Source organism: Salvelinus alpinus, chromosome 2 (assembly GCF_045679555.1).
Source record: "Salvelinus alpinus chromosome 2, SLU_Salpinus.1, whole genome shotgun sequence".
Lineage (NCBI taxonomy): Eukaryota > Metazoa > Chordata > Actinopteri > Salmoniformes > Salmonidae > Salvelinus > Salvelinus alpinus.
The window spans coordinates 61,955,370-61,979,806 of NC_092087.1; the positions used below are offsets into that span (position 1 = coordinate 61,955,370).

General features: G+C 43.3%; 1 protein-coding gene across 7 annotated transcripts in view; it reads left to right on the plus strand.

Moving 5' to 3' along the window:
• LOC139566130 (copine-3-like) overlaps nucleotides 1–24,437 on the plus strand; it is a 68,988-nt gene that overhangs the window by 23,615 nt on the left and 20,936 nt on the right. For 5 of the 7 annotated variants that reach the window (XM_071387120.1, XM_071387081.1, XM_071387073.1 and 2 more), the window contains exons 2-6: nucleotides 8,776–8,907; nucleotides 23,573–23,752; nucleotides 23,908–23,982; nucleotides 24,099–24,170; nucleotides 24,305–24,388. In XM_071387120.1, coding sequence (XP_071243221.1) covers nucleotides 8,776–8,907; nucleotides 23,573–23,752; nucleotides 23,908–23,982; nucleotides 24,099–24,170; nucleotides 24,305–24,388 — 543 coding nt within the window. Of the gene's footprint in view, nucleotides 1–5,175; nucleotides 5,236–8,775; nucleotides 8,908–23,572; nucleotides 23,753–23,907; nucleotides 23,983–24,098; nucleotides 24,171–24,304; nucleotides 24,389–24,437 lie in introns of all 7 variants that reach the window. The other 2 variants (XM_071387110.1, XM_071387091.1) reach the window with 1 other exon arrangement.

Genomic DNA, 24,437 nt, shown 5'->3' on the forward strand with positions numbered 1-24,437 from the left:
GGTATTGATGCACAGACTCGTTTGGGTTTATACTTTACCTTCTATTACAGTATTTGAATGTTTGGTTTGTTAAATGTGATACGCCGTGTGTAACGTCCATTTTTATAGTTTACTCCGCTACTTGAGTCATCCCTCCACTCTTACTCCATGCTGCTTTACACACAGACCTAGTCCCACCCCTTGTCACTCAAGGAGCGCATTTGTTGCTTTGACCACGAGACACTTTCGTTCGTCTGCATGGTCAATGCAGCACATGCAACAATGTTGATGACAATTATATTGTTTCCAATTTGATCTTAATATAAATCCACAAGTGTTCAATAATTACATTATTGGTTTGTGTTTCTTATATCTGCAAACAGCTAGTTTGTATTTTCTTAGCAAATTAAGCTAACTAGTTAAAAGTAATGAGTCAGAGCAAACGTAGCTAGCTAATACAGCCTGATACCAGTGCTGGTGGAGGCCTAAATCAGCGTGTTTGTGCAACAGTATCTTTTAAATCAAAGAGGAATAGGCGAAGCATGAATATGTTGGCTATATGAATAAAGATTTAATGTAGCCAAAGATTATAGGGTCCCCTAGGAAACACAAAACATCACTTTGGTTCTTAGCCGGTCACAATAACTCGTCCTTGTCATGTCAGACAACACTGTATTCAAAGTCCCCACTATTATTTATATTCTATTTCCATGATTCCAAAAGTGCAAATATTGAAATTAATGGTCAATACAGATACAAGGTGAACTCAGGTATTCCGTGAAGCTATTTTGTTAGCTATTTATCAGTCGAATTGCTTGGGGATAAAAACTGTTCAAGAGCCTGTTAATGTCAGACTTGATTCACCGGTACCTCTTGCTGTGCGGCAGCAGAGAAAATAGTCTATGGCTTGGGTGGTTGGAGTCTTTGATGTTCTGGGCCTTCTTTTCACATCGCCTGATATAGAGGTTCTGGGTGGCAGGGAGCTCGGCCCCAGTGGTGTACTGGGCTGTCTGCACCAGCCTCTGTAGCGCCATGGGATCGAAGGTAGTGCTATAGCCATACCAAGCAGTGATTCAGCCTTTTCAGGATTTGAGGGTCCATGCCAAACTTTTTCAACCTGATGGTGAAGAGACACTCACGCTTTCTTCAAGTGTGTGTGTGTGTGTGTGTGTGTGTGTGTGTGTGTGTGTGTGTGTGTGTGTGTGTGTGTGTGTGTGTGTGTGTGTGTGTGTGTGTGTGTGTGTGTGTGTGTGTGTGTGTGTGTGTGTGTGTGTGTGTGTGTGTGTGTGTGTGTACCATTTTAAGTCATTAGTGATTTGGACACAGAGGAATTTGAAGTTGTCTACCTGCTCCCGGCACCACACTGCCAGGTCACTGACCTCCCTGTATGCTGACTCATTGTCGCTGGTGATCGGTCCTACCACTGTTGTGTCGTCAGGGAACTTCATAATGGTGTTGGGAGTTGTGCATGGGCACAGTCGTGGGTGAACAGGGAGTACAAGAGGGGACTAAGCACACACCCCTGTGGGGCCCCTATGTTAAGGGTCAGCGTGGCAGAGGTGATGTTGCCTACACTCACCACCTGGGGGTGGGCCCGTCTGGAAGTCCAGGATCCAGTTGTAGAGGGAGGTGTTCAGACCCAGAGTCCTAAGCTTGGTGACAAGCTTGGAGGGGACAATGGTGTTGAACACTGAGCTGTAGTCAATGAACAGCATTATCACATAGGTATTCCACTTATCTAGGCTGGTGAGTGCAGTGTGGAGAGCAATTGAGATTGCATTGTCTATGGATCTGTTGGGGTGGTATGCAAATTGGAGTGAGTCTAGGGGGGCTGGGATAATGGCGTCAATGTGTGCCATAACCAGCCTCAAAGCACTTCATGTATACAAAAGTGCTACAGGAGGGTAGTCATTGTGGCATGGACCCTTTGAGTTCTTGGGAACAGGAATGTTTGTGGTAATCATAAAACGTGGGGATTACAGACTGGGACAAGGACAGGTTGAAAATGACAGTGAATATGCCTGCCAGCTGTTCTGCGCATGCTCTGAGAACGTGCCCTGGAATACTGTCTGGGCCCGCGGCCTTGCGGGTGTTGACCTAATTTAAAGACCCTACCTGACGTCGGCCTCGGAGAGCGAGATCATCCAATCCTCTGGGTCGGTGACGGCCCTCACACCCGGCTCAATGTTGTTGTCCAAGCGTGCATAAAATGCGTTGAGTTTGTCTGGTAGAGAGGCGTTGTTGGGCAGATCATGGTTGGGTCTTCCTTTGTAATCCGTAATGGACTGTAGCCCCTGCCACATGCGGCGGGCATCGGAGCCTGTGCCATATGAATTAACTTTATTCCTATATTGTTCTTTTGCTCGTTTAATGACTCTGCGGAGGTCATAGCGGGCCTACTTGTACTTATTCCCGTCTTCAACCGTAGCAACAGGGTTGTCTACGATATCTCTGTGTGCGATAGCCCTTGGTGGAGAATGATACATATTACCAACGTAATTAGAACAGTAAAAAGTTATTTTTGTCATAACCGTGGTATATGGTCTGATATACCACGGCTTTCAGCCAGTCAGCATTCATGACTCGAACCAGGTGTATATAATTGTAAATAAATTCCTTGAAAGTTGGACATAGGATTTCAATCTCTGAGCAAGGAACACTTGGGCTAACAAAAAAAAGAATGTTAAGATTATTTTCTGACAATTGTGCTATTATGTGCCAGATGTTAAGACTACAAACTGTGATAAATGGCCCATTTGCGAGATTGACTTGTCATTTCAATAAACATAGACTACAGACTAAAATCTGGGTTTATGATTGAACTTCGACATGGTTTGCTTAGATAAAGGCAGGTAGCCTATAGCCCCTGATATGCCTATATCTCATTTCAGATAGTCTACTGTAGCCTAGACAAGATGTAGGCAATATGTAAACAATTTAGCATCTTGCTTAGTTCAAATTTAGACTACTTTATTAAACATAAATAGCGTGAAGATTGAGGTAAGAAATAGTCTGCTAGAATAGGCTACTGAGGATTGGGTCATAATCACTGAATTAAATATTAATAATATTTACAGTACCAGTCAAGTTTGGACACCTACTCATTCAAGGATTTTTTTATTTTTTTAAAACTATTTTCTACATTGTTGAATAATAGTGAAGACATCAAAACTATGAAATAACACATGGAATCATGAAGATCAGATAAAATTTGTTGACCAATTTATGCAGAAAACACTAATTACCTGGATTTCTTGCAACTGTATGCTGAGCCCCTGTTGGCTACTTTTTCTTCACTCTGCGGTCCAACTGATCCCAAACCATCTCAATTGTATTGAGGTCGTGTGATTGATTGAGTGCTGCAACACATGACCTGGCCTTCACAATCCCCTTGGTCAAATAGAGGAGGTGTGTTTTGGGTCATTGTCCTGTTGAAAAACAAATGATAGTCCCACTAAGCACAAACCAGATGGGATGGCGCATCGCTGCAGAATGCTTTGGTAGCCATGCTGGTTATACAGTGGGGCAAAAAAGTATTTAGTCAGCCACCAATTGTGCAAGTTCTCCCACTTAAAGATGAGAGAGGCCTGTAATTTTCATCATAGGTACACTTCAACTATGACAGACAAAATGAGAAAAAAAATCCAGAAAATCACATTTTAGGATTTTTAATGAATTTATTTGCAAATTATGGTGGAAAATAAGTATTTGGTCAATAACAAAAGTTTATCTCAATACTCTGTTATATACCCTTTGTTGGCAATGACAGAGGTCAAATGTTTTCTGTAAGTCTTCACAAGGTTTTCACACACGGTTGCTGGTATTTTGGCCCATTCCTCCATGCAGATCTCCTCTAGAGCAGTGATGTTTTGGGGCTGTTGCTGGGCAACACGGACTTTCAACTCCCTCCAAAGATTTTCTATGGGGTTGAGATCTGGAGACTGGCTAGGCCACTCCAGGACCTTGAAATGCTTCTTACGAAGCCACTCCTTCGTTGCCCGGGCGGTGTGTTTGGGATCATTGTCATGCTGAAAGACCCAGCCACGTTTCATCTTCAATGCCCTTGCTGATGGAAGGAGGTTTTCACTCAAAATCTCACGATAAATGGCCCCATTCATTCTTTCCTTTACACAGATCAGTCGTCCTGGTCCCTTTGCAGAAAAACAGCCCCAAAGCATGATGTTTCCACCCACATGCTTCACAGTAGATATGGTGTTATTTGGATGCAACTCAGCATTCTTTGTCCTCCAAACACGACGAGTTGAGTTTTTACCAAAAAGTTATATTTTGGTTTCATGTGACCATATGACATTCTCCCAATCTTCTTCTGGATCATCCAAATGCTCTCTAGCAAACTTCAGATGGGCCTGGACATGTACTGGCTTAAGCAGGGGGACACGTCTGGCACTGCAGGATTTGAGTCCCTGGCGGCGTAGTGTGTTACTGATGGTAGGCTTTGTTACTTTGGTCCCAGCTCTCTGCAGGTCATTCACTAGGTCCCCCCGTGTGGTTCTGGGATTTTTGCTCACCGTTCTTGCGATCATTTTGACCCCACGGGGTGAGATCTTGCGTGGAGCCCCAGATCGAGGGAGATTATCAGTGGTCTTGTATGTCTTCCATTTTCTAATAATTGCTCCCACAGTTGATTTCTTCAAACCAAGCTGCTTACCTATTGCAGATTCAGTCTTCCCAGCCTGGTGCAGGTCTACAATTTTGTTTCTGGTTTCCTTTGACAGCTCTTTGGTCTTGGCCATAGTGGAGTTTGGCGTGTGACTGTTTGAGGTTGTGGACAGGTGTCTTTTTATACTGATAACAAGTTCAAACAGGTGCCATTAAGAACTTGCACAATTGGAAGCCAGCCACGACCCATCTTCAATGCTCTCACTGAGGGAAGGAGGTTGTTGGCCAAGATCTCGCAATACATGGCCCCATCCATCCTCCCCTCAATACGGTGCAGTCGTCCTGTCCCCTTTGCAGAAAAGCATCCCCAAAGAATGATGTTTCCACCTCCATGCTTCACGGTTGGGATGCAGGTAATACAGGTAATGAGTGGAGAACAGGAGGGCTTCTTAAAGAAAAACTAACAGGTCTGTGAGAGCCGGAATTCTTACTGGTTGGTAGGTGATCAAATACTTATGTCATGCAAATTAATTACTTAAAAATCATACAATGTGATTTTCTGGATTTTTGTTTTAGATTCCGTCTCTCACAGTTGAAGTGTACCTATGATAAAAATTACAGACGTCTACATGCTTTGTAAGTAGGAAACACTGCCGATTTTGCAGGTTATCAAATACTTGTTCTCCCCACTGTGTATATATATATTTGTGTGTGTGTGTGTGTATATGTGTGTATATATATATATATATATATACAGTGGGGAGAACAAGTATTTGATACACTGCCGATTTTGCAGATTTTCCTACTTACAAAGCATGTAGAGGTCTGTAATTTTTATCATAGGTACACTTCAACTGTGAGAGACGGAATCTAAAACAAAAATCCCGAAAATCACATTGTATGATTTTTAAGTAATTAATTCGCATTTTATTGCATGACATAAGTATTTGATACATCAGAAAAGCAGAACTTAATATTTGGTACAGAATCCTTTGTTTGCAATTACAGAGATCATACGTTTCCTGTAGTTCTTGACCAGGTTTGCACACACTGCAGCAGGGATTTTGGCCCACTCCTCCATACAGACCTTCTCCAGATCCTTCAGGTTTCGGGGCTGTCGCTGGGCAATACGGACTTTCAGCTCCCTCCAAAGATTTTCTATTGGGTTCAGGTCTGGAGACTGGCTAGGCCACTCCAGGACCTTGAGATACTTCTTACGGAGCCACTCCTTAGTTGCCCTGGCTGTGTGTTTCGGGTCGTTGTCATGCTGGAAGACCCAGCCACGACCCATCATCAATGCTCTTACTGAGGGAAGGAGGTTGTTGGCTAAGATCTCGCAATACATGGCCCCATCCATCCTCCCCTCAATACGGTGCCGTCGTCCTGTCCCCTTTGCAGAAAAGCATCCCCAAAGAATGATGTTTCCACCTCCATGCTTCACGGTTGGGATGGTGTTCTTGGGGTTGTACTCATCCTTCTTCTTCCTCCAAACACGGCGAGTGGAGTTTAGACCAAAAATATCTATTTTTGAATCATCAGACCACATGACCTTCTCCCATTCCTCCTCTGGATCATTTAGATGGTCATTGGCAAACTTCAGACGGGCCTGGACATGCGCCTGCTTGAGCAGGGGGACCTTGTGTGCGCTGCAGGATTTTAATCCATGACGGCGTAGTGTGTTACTAATGGTTTTCTTTGAGACTGTGGTCCCAGCTCTCTTCAGGTCATTGACCAGGTCCTGCCGTGTAGTTCTGGGCTGATCCCTCACCTTCCTCATGATCATTGATGCCCCACGAGGTGAGATCTTGCATGGAGCCCCAGACCGAGGGTGATTGACCATCATCTTGAACTTCTTCTATTTTCTTCTATTTTCTAATAATTGCGCCAACAGTTGTTGCCTTCTCACCAAGCTGCTTGCCTATTGTCCTGTAGCCCATCCCAGCCTTGTGCAGGTCTACAATTTTATCCCTGATGTCCTTACACAGCTCTCTGGTCTTGGCCATTGTGGAGAGGTTGGAGTCTGTTTGATTGAGTGTGTGGACAGGTGTCTTTTATACAGGTAACGAGTTCAAACAGGTGCAGTTAATACAGGTAATGAGTGGAGAACAGGAGGGCTTCTTAAAGAAAAACTAACAGGTCTGTGAGAGCCGGAATTCTTACTGGTTGGTAGGTGATCAAATACTTATGTCATGCAATAAAATGCAAATTAATTACTTAAAAATCATACAATGTGATTTTCGGGATTTTTGTTTTAGATTCCGTCTCTCACAGTTGAAGTGTACCTATGATAAAAATTACAGACCTCTACATGCTTTGTAAGTAGGAAAACCTGCAAAATCGGCAGTGTATCAAATACTTGTTCTCCCCACTGTATATATATATATATATATATATATACTGCTCAAAAAAATAAAAGGGAACACTTAAACAATGTAACTCCAAGTCAATCACACTTCTGTAAACTCAAACTGTCCACTTAGGAAGCAACACTGATTGACAATACATTTCACATGCTGTTGTGCAAATGGAATAGACAAAAGGTGGAAATTATAGGCAATTAGCAAGACACCCCCAATAAAGGAGGGGTTCTGCAGGTGGTGACCACAGACCACTTCTCAGTTCCTATGCTTCCTGGCTGATGTTTTGGTCACTTTTGAATGCTGGCGGTGCTTTCACTCTAGTGGTAGCATGAGACGGAGTCTACAACCCACACAAGTGGCTCAGGTAGTGCAGCTCATCCAGGATGGCACATCAATGCGAGCTGGGGCAAGAAGGTTTGCTGTGTCTGTCAGCGTAGTGTCCAGAGCATGGAGGCGCTACCAGGAAACAGGCCAGTACATCAGGAGACGTGGAGGAGGCCGTAGGAGGGCAACAACCCAGCAGCAGGACCGCTACCTCCGCCTTTGTGCAAGAAGGAGCAGGAGGAGCACTGCCAGAGCCCTGCAAAATGACCTCCAGCAGGCCACAAATGTGCATGTGTCTGCTCAAACGGTCAGAAACAGACTCCATGAGGGTTACAGCCCAACACCGTGCAGGACGTTTGGCATTTGCCAGAGAACACCAAGATTGGCAAATTCGCCACTGGCGCCCTGTGCTCTTCACAGATGAAAGCAGGTTCACACTGAGCACATGTGACAGACGTGACAGTCTGGAGACGCCGTGGAGAACGTTCTGCTGCCTGCAACATCCTCCAGCATGACTGGTTTGGCGGTGGGTCAGTCATGGTGTGGGGTGGCATTTCTTTGGGGGGGCCGCACAGCCCTCCATGGGCTCGCCAGAGGTAGCCTGACTGCCATTAGGTACCGAGATGAGATCCTCAGACCCCTTGTGAGACCATATGCTGACACATGCACATTTGTGGCCTGCTGGAGGTCATTTTGCAGGGCTCTGGTAGCGGTCCTGCTGCTGGGTTGTTGCCCTCCTACGGCCTCCTCCACGTCTCCTGATGTACTGGCCTGTCTCCTGGTAGCGCCTCCATGCTCTGGACACTACGCTGACAGACACAGCAAACCTTCTTGCCACAGCTCGCATTGATGTGCCATCCTGGATGGGCTGCACTACCTGAGCCACTTGTGTGGGTTGTAGACTCCGTCTCATGCTACCACTAGAGTGAAAGCACCGCCAGCATTCAAAAGTGACCAAAACTTCAGCCAGGAAGCATAGGAACTGAGAAGTGGTCTGTGGTCACCACCTGCAGAACCAGTCCTTTATTGGGGGGTGTCTTGCTAATTGCCTATAATTTCCACCTTTTGTCTATTCCATTTGCACAACAGCATGTGAAATGTATTGTCAATCAGTGTTGCTTCCTAAGTGTACAGTTTGATTTCACAGAAGTGTGATTGACTTGGAGTTACATTGTGTTGTTTAAGTGTCACCTTTATTTTTTTGAGCAGTGTATATATATATATATATACAAGGGTTCTTTACTCGATTGTTTATAAACAACAAGAATGTAAATGGCTTCAAATAATTTAAAAAAAATGTAATGGACTGTCGGTCCCTGCATCTGGAGCGTTATCTATGAATTTGAGAGGATTTTAATTTCACTGGCACATTCCCATAGCGGTATACCAAAGCAAGTGGCAGGGACCCCGTTGTTATTGTTTTTAACTGCAGACTTTAGCTTTTAATATAGTCATAGTTGATATGAAATCTTATTTTTATTTTCTTTTTCAGATGGCTACTCAATGTGTGTCAAAAGTAGAACTCTCCATCTCGTGCAGCAGTCTCCTCGACAAAGACGTTGGATCCAAGTCTGACCCACTCTGCTTGCTGCTGCAGAGCATTGGGGATGACAAGTGGACCGAGGTAAGAAGAAAGTCTAACTAATTGAAACATTTTAATAATTGGCAACGTTCAGTGAGGTCCAAAGGTATATTGACACTGATACATTGTGTGTTATACCCCGGTATTCCAGCACTTTGGATTTGAAATGATACAATGACTGAGGTTAATGTGCAGACTGTCAGCTTTCGTTTCAGGCTATTTTCATCCATATCGGGTGAATCGTTCAGAAATGACACTTTTTGTCCACATTTTAGGGAACCAAAAGTATTTGGACAAATTCACTTAAGAACAAATTCTTATTTACAATGACCGCCAAACCCGGACGACGCTGGGCCAATTTTGCGCCGCCCTATGGAACTCCCAATCGTGGCTGGATGTGACGCTGCCTGGATTCGAACCAGATACTTCAGTGTCACCTCAAATTTTTCTTCTCAACCTTTGTGTACCTACATTGTACATTTTTCATAGGCTAGCTTGCAGCAACCTCATGATGGGTATAGGGAAAATTTGAGTATCCAGTATTAGCCTAAACCTATCGCTGTTACATTGAACTGGGTGAATGGAAATTTAAATGTTCCAAAAGCGCGAATCGGCGGCCTGGAGATGCTAAATATGTTTAATCAATTACCGTGATACCGGCAGTCTTATGCATGACAATAACCGGCTGATAAAATGTAATGACCGCCACAGCCCTTGGTGGGCCTGATCACCAACGACAATGATACCGCCTATAGGAAGGTCAGAGACCTGGCAGCGTGCCAGGACAACAACTTCTCCCTCAACGTAGACTACAGAAAAGGCAGGCCGAGCACGGCACACATTCGCCACACGCACACTTATCACATACACTGCTGCTACTGTCTATCCTGTTGCCTAGTCACTTTACCCCTCCCTACACATGACCAAACGAACGTGGACACCTGCCCCATTGAACATCTCATTCTAAAATCATGGGCATTAATATGGATTTGGTCCCCCCTTTGCTGCTATAACAGCCTCCACTCTTCTGAGAAGGCTTTCCACAAGATGTTGGAACATTGCTGCAGGGACTTGCTTCCATTCAGCCACAAGTGAGCTGTGAGCTTGTAAGGCCTGCCACTTGGCAGCTGAGCCGTTGTTGCTCCTAGACGTTTACACTTCACAATAAAAGCACAGTTGACTTGGGCAGCTCTAGCAGCACAGACATCTGACGAACTGACTTGATGGAAAGGTGGCATCCTATGACAGTGCAACGTTGAAAGTCACTGAGCTCTTTGGTAAAGACCATTCTACTGCCAATGTTTGTCTATAGAGATTGCATGGCTGTGTGCTTGATTTTATACACATGTCAGCAACCGGTGTGGCTGAAATTGCTGAATCCACTAATTTGAAGGGGTGTCCACATACAGTACTTTCCGAATGCACTATATATACAAAAGTATTCCGACTTTGCTACGTTACAGCCTTGTTCTAAAAATGAGAAATAGTTTTTTCCCCCTCAATCTACCCAATACCCCATAATGACAAAGCAAAAACACGTTTAGTCATTTTTGTAAATAAAAAAAATTAAAACTTTAACATAATTATTCACTCTTTACTCTTTGTTGAAGCACCTTTGGCAGCAATTACAGCCTCGAGTCTTGACGCTACAAGCTTGGCACACCTGTGTTTGGGGAGTTTCTCCAATTCGCTCCGCAGATCCTCTCAAGGTCTGTCAGGTTGGATGGGGAGTGTCGCTTCACAGCTATTTTCAGGTCTCTCCAGAGATGTTCGATCGGGCTCAAGTCCGGGCCACTCAAGGACATTCGGAGACTTGTCCCGAAGCCACTCCTGGGTTGCCTTGGCTGTGTGCTTAGGGTCGTTGTACTGTTGGAAGGTGAACCGTCGCCCCAGTCTGAGGTTGAGTGCTCTAGAGCAGGTTTTCATCAAGGATAAATCAGGTTGTAGAAACATGTCAAGAATGATCAATGGAAACAGGATGCACCGGAGCTCAATTTCGAGTCTCAGCAAATGGTCTGAATACGGATTTGTATTTGTATTATATTTGCAAAAATGTAATTTCATGTTATTTAATCCATTTTAGAATAAGGCTGTAATGTAACAAAATATGGAAAAAGTCAAGGGGCACTGTATACTACTAACATTAATGACTTTCAGCTTAAACTTTAACTGACTTGCCTAGATAAATAAATAAGAAATCACTGCATCAGCTGTATGTGACCAGGCAAAAAATATAACTTTCCAGGCCAAACCATATCGTAACTGCTACACACCACCTCCAGCGATGTCACCATATTAGCTAAAGTAACGTCATAGTCAACATAGCTAATAGAAATAACACGTTAGTAAACCCGCCACAACAGGGGTTCTTAAACTTTTTCACCCTGGGACCCAAATTAGAAATTCCGTTTTTTTTCCTGGGACCCAAGCTTATGAAAACATGCAACTATACGTAAACATCAGTACATTTCATTGCCCTTATGCCAGCCTAAAACAAATGCAATGTAGACAAATAAATTAAATGTAATAATATAAATAGCTTCATGTTTTATTTTCCCCCATTTTTAAAAACACTTACATATCTGTCGAGGTTGGAACTGTTGCTGTTAAAATACAATACATTTGTATTCTGAATTGGAATAAACTGACTGATCACATCACACAGAAAACCCACACACACAGTCCTAATGAGAGGGGTGTGTGTGTGGCTGGTTGAAATTTTCAACAAGCATGTCTATGTGACAGGTTAAAGGAAATACTAATAGCCTGTTATACATTAAAAAGTATTAGTAAATTCATAGTATGTGAGGATCTTAAAACATCTAAGGTTAAGAAGATCATGCATTCAGTATTAGTTGATAGATTGATAACATTTATATAATTCTGTTAAAATCCGTCAAGCATACAAAGGGTACGAATTGTGAGAGGAATGTGTAAACGTTATGTTGATTACTTTATGTTGTCGTGGATAAAAGTGTTAATCTGTGATCTACTAAATGCTCTTAATCTATGAGCCTGAGATCGATTGCTCTGGTCTCCACTCAAGTTCACGGAGAATTCGCGGTCTTTTTCTCATTGCACTAAACGTTCCATGAGTAAACATTCCGTATCACGCTCTCGTGATTCTTTCTACCCTTTTTCAGGGGTGTAACATCTATTCTGGGCTCAGTTTAACACTGCACCCCTGGGGTCGTGCTCACCATTGAGTCTGTTTCCGTACTTGTTTTTTTAAAGTACACCAGAGTTAAGAGCCCTGACTCACACCGGTATGTGGTGCCATCAGAACATTACCGCTTTCTCATTCAGGCAGGAGACCGCTTCTTGCTGTAAATGCGCAACCGAGAACTGTGTGCGTGTGTGGTTTGCCTCAAAAAGCATCTTGCTTCAATCAGTTTATTCCAGTTCAGGAAAATAACGATTACTTGTATTTTAACAGCAACAATTCCAACCTAGACTTGTTTTCACCATTCATTTCTACAGTAAGATGTACATTTGGCCTGCATTTTATCTTCATATGTACTTTTACTTAGGGTTGCAAACTCAGTAGCTAGCTTGCTTTGGCTAATGTTAGCTATCTAGCTATTAGCTGTGTACAAGGGAATTGTTTGAAAGAAACTCACATCTACTATGAGAGTACTGTCTTATTTCTGCTTATCACCTGTTATAAAATGACAATGCCTTGCTAGCTGACTTCTCCACTGTCGAAGCAGTTCCGTTAAGCATTCTTCCCTGTTCTGAAAGGACTCCCTGGGTTTAACGTCATGCTGTGGATGTTTGGTCAGGACGTGTCGTTTTGTAAAAATTTGTTCATTTTGAGAGACTCATTACTAAGCACTTCTCCGCACAAAACACATTGTGGGCGCCCCTCATTATTTCTGTTCGTAAATTCGCCCAGAATAACTGCTGAATTTACGAACGCTCAACACCCGTTGAATATAACCGGTGTCAGTAGACGTAGGCAAAAAAAGCGTAATTAAATTGTGCCCAGCAGCACAGTTAGTCACCAACGCTATGGATAACATGAAAACAGCCTAACCAGCTCTGCTAGGGTGAGTAAAATGGTCAGAGGTGTTATCTCATTTGTGTCTGGAAGTAGCTAGCCAGTTAGCTTGGGTGCTTGACCGCGGTTGAGGACAGAACGCTCGGATCAACCCTACTCCTCGGCCAGAGCGTCCGGTGTGCTCCGAGAGCGCAACTTTCTGAATTTATGAAAACCCAGAGCGCACTCTGGCACTCCAGATTGAATGTATGAACATACCCCGAGAGATAAAACACTTACTGACTTGCCTAGATAAAAACTATTTGCGTTTCATGACGATTGAGTTCAGTCAGAATTTGTTGCTAGCTTGACTCCATTTGATGACATTGGCGATTGGGAATGACAAGTCATTGGCTGACAGCACATCATATGCTGCTGAACGACAGCGCTGCAGCGTGTGGGTCGCAGAGTGATCTTCAAGAACACTGCAGAAAAAGATCCGGTAAACTGCGACGCATCTCCCACTCGCACAGCTGACAAACTGACACCACTGCTGAGCAGAGAGCGCACTGAACAGAGAGCGCAGTTGCACTTGGCCAAATCAATTCCAGTAATTAATGAAATAATTATACATTTACTCGAACACATCGTGACCCACCATTAACAGGTCTGACCTGTACTTTAAGAAAGGCTGCGCTACAGTCATGCACTCACATTGGTGTACAGTCAGTAAGCAGTTTAGCACTGGCCCCGGTGGCAATAAATTTGTCAAATCAAAAGCTTACCTTGATTTAGAGTTCCAGTGTTGTGGTGGATAGTCATAGCCAGCTAGCTAACCTAGCATCCCTCTCTTTGACCGGGTGTTTGAGTAGGCTGCATTTGCTAGCTAAGTGAAACGGCAAGTAAAAACATAAATAATAATCTCTTGCTTCTCCATTTTGGCAGAAATACATTTGTTCAAATATTGTCTCACTCACTCTGAGTCAACTGCTCACCATATTTTATACACTGCAGTGCTAGCTAGCTGTAGCTAGATTCATTCTTTTGATCCTTTGATTGGGTGGACATGTCAGACAATGCTGCAAGAGATCTGATAGGTTAGAGGACATTCCCCAGAAGTTGTCATAATTACTGTGTAAGTCTATGGAAGGGGGTGAGAACCATAAGTGTCCTAGGTTTTGTTTTGAAGTCAATGTACCCAGAGGAGGACGGAAGCTAGCTGTCCTCCGGCTTCACTCCGGCTCAAACCCTGGGCAGGAACAGGGGAATGAGGGTGGGGGGGGAAGTCATTTGTATGCACTCGAATACCAAATGGAGGCCACTTTCCCGCCGTTCATTTTTCACTCATGTCGGCTAGGCTACTCTGGTTATTACACTCTTAACCAACCACTGTTTGAGGACCATGCAGCCTCTCACTGCGTGATTGGAGATATTTCGCCCAAACTCTATGCCATGGGCTCTCCAACCCTGTTCCCGCAGCTACCCAGTGCTTATTTGAGAAACCAAGCAAAATCTGTTTGGGAACATCGATAGTAACATATTTTCACAACAAAACATATTTCATTAAACTGTTGACAGCCCCTCGAAAGGAATGAAGGAAAGGGGAGGAGATGGAATGCACATAGATGATATTCTGTAGCTAAAGGTAATGTCAGCCTATTAGTTATGAACATTTAGAAAATGCCCTATTACCAGGCGTTTCAAAATCAAATAGGAATTCACTGTAATTGTAGGCCAGTGCTGAAATTGATTAATTTCGGCTAACAATTATGTACCAAAGATATATACACTGCTCAAAAAAATAAAGGGAACACTAAAATAACACATCCTAGATCTGAATGAATGAAATAGTCTTATTAAATACTTTTTTCTTTACATAGTTGAATGTGCTGATAACAAAATCACACAAATTATCAATGGAAATCAAATTTATCAACCCATGGAGGTCTGGATTTGGAGTCACACTCAAAATTAAAGTGGAAAACCACACTACAGGCTGATCCAACTTTGATGTAATGTCCTTAAAACAAGTCAAAATGAGGCTCAGTAGTGTGTGTGGCCTCCACGTGCCTGTATGACCTCCCTACAACGCCTGGGCATGCTCCTGATGAGGTGGCGGATGGTCTCCTGAGGGATCTCCTCCCAGATCTGGACTAAAGCATCCGCCAACTCCTGGACAGTCTGTGGTGCAACGTGGCATTGGTGGATGGAGCGAGACATGATGTCCCAGATGTGCTCAATTGGATTCAGGTCTGGGGAACGGGCGGGCCTGTCCATAGCATCAATGCCTTCCTCTTGCAGGAACTGCTGACACACTCCAGCCACATGAGGTCTAGCATTGTCTTGCATTAGGAGGAACCCAGGGCCAACCGCACCAGCATATGGTCTCACAAGGGGTCTGAGGATCTCATCTCGGTACCTAATGGCAGTCAGGCTACCTCTGGCGAGCCCATGGAGGGCTGTGCGGCCCCCCCAAAGAAATGCCACCCCACACCATGACTGACTCACCGCCAAACCGGTCATGCTGGAGGATGTTGCAGGCAGCAGAACGTTCTCCACGGCGTCTCCAGACTGTCATGTCTGTCACATGTGCTCAGTGTGAACCTGCTTTCATCTGTGAAGAGCACAGGGCACCAGTGGCGAATTTGCCAATCTTGGTGTTCTCTGGCAAATGCCAAACGTCCTGCACGGTGTTGGGCTGTAAGCACAATCCCCACCTGTGGACGTCGGGCCCTCATACCACCCTCATGGAGTCTGTTTCTGACCGTTTGAGCAGACACATGCACATTTGTGGCCTGCTGGAGGTCATTTTGCAGGGCTCTGGCAGTGCTCCTCCTGCTCCTTCTTGCACAAAGGCGGAGGTAGCGGTCCTGCTGCTGGGTTGTTGCCCTCCTACGGCCTCCTCCACGTCTCCTGATGTACTGGCCTGTCTCCTGGTAGCGCCTCCATGCTCTGGACACTACGCTGACAGACACAGCAAACCTTCTTGCCACAGCTCGCATTGATGTGCCATCCTGGATGAGCTGCACTACCTGAGCCACTTGTGTGGGTTGTAGACTCCGTCTCATGCTACCACTAGAGGGAAAGCACCGACAGCATTCAAAAGTGACCAAAACATCAGCCAGGAAGCATAGGAACTGAGAAGTGGTCTGTGGTCACCACCTGCAGAACCACTCCTTTATTGGGGGTGTCTTGCTAATTGCCTATAATTTCCACCTGTTGTCTATTCCATTTGCACAACAGCATGTGAAATTTATTGTCAATCAGTGTTGCTTCCTAAGTGGACAGTTTGATTTCACAGAAGTGTGATTGACTTGGAGTTACATTGTTTAAGTGTTCCCTTTTATTTTTTTGAGCAGTGTGTGTGTATACAGTGGGGAGAACAAGTATTTGATACACTGCCGATTTTGCAGATTTTCCTACTTACAAAGCATGTAGAGGTCTGTAATTTTTATCATAGGTACACTTCAACTGTGAGAGACGGAATCTAAAACAAAAATCCCGAAAATCACATTGTATGATTTTTAAGTAATTAATTAGCATTTTATTGCATGACATAAGTATTTGATACAGAAAAGCAGAACTTAATATTTGGTACAGAATCCTTTGTTTGCAATTACAGAGATCATACGTTTCCTGTAGTTCTTGACCAGGTTTGCACACACTGCAGCAGGGATTTTGGCCCACTCCTCCATACAGACCTTCTCCAGATCCTTCAGGTTTCGGGGCTGTCGCTGGGCAATACGGACTTTCAGCTCCCTCCAAAGATTTTCTATTGGGTTCAGGTCTGGAGACTGGCTAGGGCACTCCAGGACCTTGAGATACTTCTTACGGAGCCACTCCTTAGTTGCCCTGGCTGTGTGTTTCGGGTCGTTGTCATGCTGGAAGACCCAGCCACGACCCATCATCAATGCTCTTACTGAGGGAAGGAGGTTGTTGGCTAAGATCTCGCAATACATGGCCCCATCCATCCTCCCCTCAATACGGTGCAGTCGTCCTGTCCCCTTTGCAGAAAAGCATCCCCAAAGAATGATGTTTCCACCTCCATGCTTCACGTTTGGGATGGTGTTCTTGGGGTTGTACTCATCCTTCTTCTTCCTCCAAACACGGCGAGTGGAGTTTAGACCAAAAAGCTATATTTTTGAATCATCAGACCACATGACCTTCTCCCATTCCTCCTCTGGATCATCCAGATGGTCATTGGCAAACTTCAGACGGGCCTGGACATGCGCCTGCTTGAGCAGGGGGACCTTGTGTGCGCTGCAGGATTTTAATCCATGACGGCGTAGTGTGTTACTAATGGTTTTCTTTGAGACTGTGGTCCCAGCTCTCTTCAGGTCATTGACCAGGTCCTGCCGTGTAGTTCTGGGCTGATCCCTCACCTTCCTCATGATCATTGATGCCCCACGAGGTGAGATCTTGCATGGAGCCCCAGACCGAGGGTGATTGACCATCATCTTGAACTTCTTCTTCTATTTTCTAATAATTGCGCCAACAGTTGTTGCCTTCTCACCAAGCTGCTTGCCTATTGTCCTGTAGCCCATCCCAGCCTTGTGCAGGTCTACAATTTTATCCCTGATGTCCTTACACAGCTCTCTGGTCTTGGCCATTGTGGAGAGGTTGGAGTCTGTTTGATTGAGTGTGTGGACAGGTGTCTTTTATACAGGTAACGAGTTCAAACAGGTGCAGTTAATACAGGTAATGAGTGGAGAACAGGAGGGCTTCTTAAAGAAAAACTAACAGGTCTGTGAGAGCCGGAATTCTTACTGGTTGGTAGGTGATCAAATACTTATGTCATGCAATAAAATGCAAATGAATTACTTAAAAATCATACAATGTGATTTTCTGGATTTTTGTTTTAGATTCCGTCTCTCACAGTTGAAGTGTACCTATGATAGAAATTACAGACCTCTACATGCTTTGTAAGTAGGAAAACCTGCAAAATCGGCAGTGTATCAAATACTTGTTCTCCCCACTGTATATATATATATGTTTTATACTGAACCCAAACTGGCTGCACGCGTGCGCCATCGTGCGCATATTTATTTTGTCCCCCTACACCAAACGCGATCACGACACGCAGGTTAAAATATCAAAACAAACTCTGAACCAATTACATTAATTTGAGGACAGGTCGAAAAGCATTAAACATGTATGGCAATTTAGCTAGTTAGCTTGCACTTGCTAGCTACCTTGCTGTTGCTAGCTAATTTGTCCTGGGATATAAAGATTGAGTTGTTATTTTACCTGAAATGCACAAGGTCCTCTACTCTGACAATTAATCCACACAAAACAGCCAACCGAATAGTTTCTAGTCATCTCTCCTCCTTCTAGGCTTTTTCATCTTTGAACTTATATGGTGATTGGCATCTACACTTTCATAGTATTACCACGACAACCGGCAAAACATTTCATCTTTCACTCACCCATGTGGGTATAACCAATGAGGAGATGGCACGTGGGTACCTGCTTCTCTAAACCAATGAGGAGATGGGAGAGGCAGGAGTTGCACCGCGATCTGCGTCAAATAGGAATTACTTCTATTTTAGCCCTTGGCATTGCAGACACTCGCGAGCAGTGTGGGGAATAACATAGATTTCTACATTTATTTTGCGAAGCACGCGACGTGTCTGGTCAGCATGTTATGTTTTTCTACTGTGCATAATGTTTTGTATAACGGCACAATCATTATTTGAATTCTGGTTTTCTTTCGGGCTAGAGCTCATGTATAGGCCTATGCTTATAAATGTAATGGCAAACATTTACAGTTGAAGTCAGAAGTTTACATACACCTTAGCCAAATACATTTAAACTCAGTTTTCACAATTCCTGACATTTAATCCTAGTAAAAATTACCTGTCTTAGGTCAGTTAGGATCACCACTTTATTTTAAGAATGTGAAATGTCAGAATAATATTACAGATAATTATTTATTTCAGCTTTTATTTCTTTCATCACATTCCCAGTGGGTCAGAGGTTTACATACACTCAATTAGTATTTGGTAGCATTGCCTTTAAATTGTTTAACTTGGGTTCCACAAGCTTCCCACAATAAGTTGGGTGAATTTTGGCACATTCCTCCTGACAGAGCTGGTGTAACTGAGTCACTATTGTAGGCCTCTTTGCTGGCACCCGCTTTTTCAGTTCTGCCCACAAATTTTCTACAGGATTGAGGTCAAGGCTTTGTGATGGCCACTCCTATACCTTGACTATGTTGTCCTGAAGCCATTTTGTCACAACTTTGGAAGTATGCTTGGGGTCAAACATAACGATGGTCATTATGGTCAAACAGTTCTATTTTTGTTTCATCAGACCAGAGGACGTTTCTCCAAAAAGTACGATCTTTGTCCCCATGTGCAGTTGCAAACCGTAGTCTGGCTTTTTTATGGCAGTTTTGGAGCAGTGCCTTTCAGGTTATGTCGATATAGGACTCGTTCTACTGTGGATATAGATACTTTTGAACCTGTTTCCTCCAGCATCTTCACAAGGTCCTTTGTTGTTGTTCTGGGATTGATTTGCACTTTTCGCACCAAAGTACGTTCATCTCTAGGAGACAGAACGTGTCTCCTTCCTGAGCGGTATGACGGCTGCGTGGTCCCATGGTGTTTATACTTGCGTACTATTGTTTGGACAGATGAACGTGGTATCTTCAGGTGTTTGGAGGCGTACAATTTTTTTGTGAGGTCTTAGCTGATTTCTTTTGATTTTTGCATGATGTCAAGCAAAGAGGCACTGAGTTTGAAGGTATGCCTTGAAATACATCCACAGGGACACCTCCAATAGTCTAATTGACATTTGAGTCAATCCGAAGCTTCTAAAGCCATGACATCGTTTTGTGGATTTTCCCAAGTTGTTTAAGGCATCGTAAATCTACTGTCAGCGTTAACACAGACACATGAGTTCTAAGAACCCTATTCTATTACATAAAACAACCATTTGATGCAATAACAGTATTATAACAATCTTGTAAATACGCCACCATACTTATTTTGTAAATAGGTTTGCTGCTGCCATCTCTTATGACTAATAAGAGCTTCTGGATATCAGAACAGCGATTACTCACCTCGAACTGGACGAAGATTTTTTTTCTTTAATGAGTTTGACGCAAAGTATATACTACTTCTCCGAGACCAAATCCCCATCATTCGCATGAAGAAAAGACAGAAATACAGGTGGCGGAGATCAGGCTACCTTGTGAGAATTCGTTGGCGAGTGGGTAACCAACCTCTACCATCCGTTCTATTTTCATCCACACAGACAAATACAAAGCTCTCCCTCGCCCTCCATTTTGCAAATCTGACCATAAATCTTGCTTACAAGCAAAAACTAAAGCAGGAAGTACCAGTGACTCGCTCAATACGGAAGTGGTCCGATGACACGGATGCTATGCTACAGGACTGTTTTGCTAGTACCGACTGGACAATGTTCCGGGATTCATTCAATGGCATTGAGAAGTATACCACCTCAGTCACCGGGCTTCATCAATAAGTGGATTGGTGACATCGTCCCCACAGTGACTGTGCGTACATATCCCAACCAGAAGCCATGGATTACAGGCAACATCTGCACCGAGCTAAAGGCTAGAGCTGCCGCTTTCAAGGAGCGGGACACTAAACCCGGATGCTTATAAGAAATCACGCTATGCCCTCAGACGAACCATCAAACAGGCAATGCGTCAACGCAGGACTAATATTCAATCCTACTACACCGGCTCTGACGCTCGTCGGATGTGGCAGGGTTTGCAAACTATTACTTACTACAAAGGGAAAGCAAGCCGCGAACTGCCCAGTGACGTGATCCTACCAGACGAGCGAAATGCCTTTTTATGCTCGCTTCGAGCCAAGCAACACTGAATAGTCACTTTACCCCTACCTACATGTACAACTTACCTCGACTAACGTTTATCCCCGCACATTGACTCAGTACTGGTACCCCCTGTATATAGCCTCGTTATTGTTACTTTTTATTTGAATTTTTACTTTAGTTTTAGTAAATCATTTCTTATCTCTATTTCTTGAATTGCATTGTGGGTTAAGGGCTTGTAAGTAAGCATTTTACGGTAATGTTATGTGTTGTATTTGGCATGTGACATCAAATTTGGTTTGATTGGTAATTTAACTTCACTAGGGTAGGGGGCAGCATTCGGTATTTTGGATGAAAAGTTTGCCCAAATTTACGTGCCTGCTACTCAGCCATAAAATCTAGAATATGCATATAATTAGTAGATTTGGATAGAAAACACTCTGAAGTTTCTAAAACTGTTTGAATGATGTCTGTGAGTATAACATAACTCATATGGCAGGCAAAAACCTGAGAAAAAATCCAACCAGGAAGTGGGAAATATGAGGTTTGTAGTTCAAGTCATTGCCTATCGAATATACAGTGTCTATGGGGTCATATTGCACTTCCTACGGCTTCCACTAGATGTCAACAGTCTTTAGAACCTTGTTTGAGGCTTCTACTGTGAATTGGGGGCGAATGAGGTCTCTCCCAGAGTGCCATGAGCTGACCACGCGCGTTCACGTGAGAGGTAGCTTGCGTTCATTGCCATTCTAAAGACAAAGGAATTCTCCGGTTGGAACAGTATTGAAGATTTATGTTAAAAATATCCTAAAGATTGATTCTATACATCGTTTGACATGTTTCTACGGACTTTAACGAAGCTTTTTGACTTTTCGTCTGCACCTAGTGATCGCGCCTCATGAATTTTGATTACTGGGCTAAACGCGGGAAACAAAAAGGAGGTATTTGGACATAAATGATGGACTTTATCAAACATTTTATTGTGGAACTGGAATTCCTGGGTGTGCATTCTGATGAAGATCATCAAAGGTAAGTGAATATTTATAATGATATTTCTGACTTCTGTTGACTACACATCATGGCGGATATCTGTATAGCTTGGTTTTGTGTCTGAGCGCCGTACTCAGATTGCATGGTGTGCTTTTTCCGTAAAGTTAAAAAAAAAAATCTGACACAGCGGTTGCATTAAGGAGAAGTGGATCTAAAATTCATGCATAACAGTTGTATCTTTTAGCAATGTTTATTATGAGTATTTCTGTAAATTGATGTGGCTCTCTGCAAAATCACCGGATGTTTATGAACTACTGAATGTAACGCGCCAATGTAAACTCAGATTTTATGATAGAAATATGAACTTTACCGAACAAAATATACATGTATTGTGTAACATGAAGTCCTATGAGTGTCATCTGATGAAGATCATCAAAGGTTAGTGATTAATTTTGACCTAACATAATCGTTTGTTGTGCTTTTGTCGTAAAGCCTTTTTGAAATCGGACACTGTGGTTGGATTTACAACAAGTGTATCTTTAAAATGGTGTAAAATACTTCTATGTTTGAGGAATTTTAATTATGGGATTTCTGTTTTGAATTTGGCGCCCTGCAGTTTCACTGGCTGACAAGGTGGGCCACATATCCTAGTGAGGTTAACCTATTTCTAGCGCATTTGATATTACCTATATGGTGCAAATTGCTGGGAGCATGGCTGGCAAGTGAGCTGCGTCACATATGCCTAAAATAACATTGTGTTTGGGAGCAGTTCTTGCGGTAGCAGGCGGGAGTCGGACAGAAAGCCAGCGGGTGCAAGTAGAAGCGGGATAAAGAAATCGGTTTGGCGCAGACCTCTACTGTGCACCATGACAGTTTATTGCTGTTTATTACCGTGTCAGTGTGAAAAGTCCGGAATTAGCTATGGAAACTGACAGATCAATAACGTTACATTGCCATACTGAGTAATAAAAATTCACATTGCACATAAATAACATCAAAATCAATCTTCAATTGTTCGGCCGATGGTTTCATTCAGGTTTAGTGTAATTGAGGCAAAAAGAATAGCTAATGTTTACCATTTGTTGGCCAGCTCTCTCTAACTGTACATCAACTGGTGAAAGCTACCCAAGTTAATTTACTTCTGTTAAAATGGGACTAAACAAAGACTACAAAACATGTCCATACAAATAACAGCTGTTAGTGATATGAAGTGGCTATTATTACTATCTGACAGATCGCTAGAGGCTTGAGCTGACCTGGCTGTGGTAGCTAGTGTTGCCAATTTATTCACCTCAGTCGAGAGGGGACGAAACATTAGCTAACGTTACACGTCAGTAATAGCTCAGCACTGTGAATAAACACACGTTTTTTTTCTGTTAAGTTAAACAGCAGTTACTTTGCCAGCCACATCAATCAACTGAAGAGTAGCCAGTTTCTGCTCTTCTTGCATGACCCGTCCCGTGCCCAGTGAAAGTTGCGCCCCTGGAATCTGTTATTCAATGCATCAACAGGAAAAAGCTACCCAAGTTAATTTACTTCTGTTGAAACGGTGGATGAATACTCTCAAATTAAAGCTGACAGTCTACACTAATCTCATAATGGCTCCCCAGTGGCGCAGCGGACTAAGATGCGTCACTACAAACCCTGGTTCGATCCCGGGCTGTATCACAACCGGCCATGAAAGGGAGTCCCATAGGGCGGCACACATTTGGCCAAGCGTCGTCCGGGTTAGTGGATGGTTTGGCCGGGGTAGGCCGTTATTGTAAAATAAGAATTTGTTCTTAACTGACTTGCCTAGTTAAATAAAATAGTTTCAAATCAAAAGTGCTGGAGTACAGAGACAAAAATAGTCACTTTCCAAAAACTTTTGGACCTCGCCGTATATACTCAAATGGCCTATTTGTTCATGAAGATGTTTTCTGTTTCACTATACAGTTGGACCGCACAGAGAGGGTAGAAAACTGCCAGGACCCCGAGTTCTCCAAGAAGCTGCTCCTGGACTACCACTTTGAGAAGGTGCAGAAGTTGAAGTTCGGTGTCTATGACATAGACAACAAGTCTGTCGATCTGAAGGATGATGACTACCTGGGGGGGTTTGAGTGCACACTGGGACAGGTGAGGATCTAAGAATGTGTGGACCAATTTGTCCGCATCCTTATTATACATTGTGCACATTTTTTTTTCTTCTGAAGTGTAAACTTAACCCAATGTTATAGAATTTCTATACGAATGATGGTGTGCCTCCAACAACCAACCATTTTGCCTTTCAGATTGTGTCCAGCAAGAAGTTTACCAGACCTCTACAACTGAAGAAGGGGAAGCCTGCAGGAAAAGGCACTATTACTGTAAGTATTTAACTGGCTGTGTAAATGTTGTGATGACAAACATAAGGCTAATGCAAACACTGTCTTGAGATTATCAAATGAATTCTCTAATTTGTGTTAAATTATGTGTTTTATAGATTACTGCTGAGGAGATAAAGGATAACAGGGCCATAGTGCTGGAGGTGGAGGCTAAAGGCCTGGATAAGAAGGTACAATAGAGGCACTTCTCAGTGCAGTCTTTTCAAATGGAAAGTGGCTTACTTTATTAAGATGTAATAAACAGTTCTGAATTCTCTCCCTCCCATTATTTATTCCCCAGTGCTCATGGTTGTCTCTATTGCAGGACTTGTTTGGGAAATCTGATCCATTCCTAGAATTCTTTAAGCAAGGAGATGATGGCAAGTGGCAGCTAGTTCACAGAACAGAGGTATTTATCACCATATTTGTTTGGGATAGCTGCAACCCAATATGTTGAA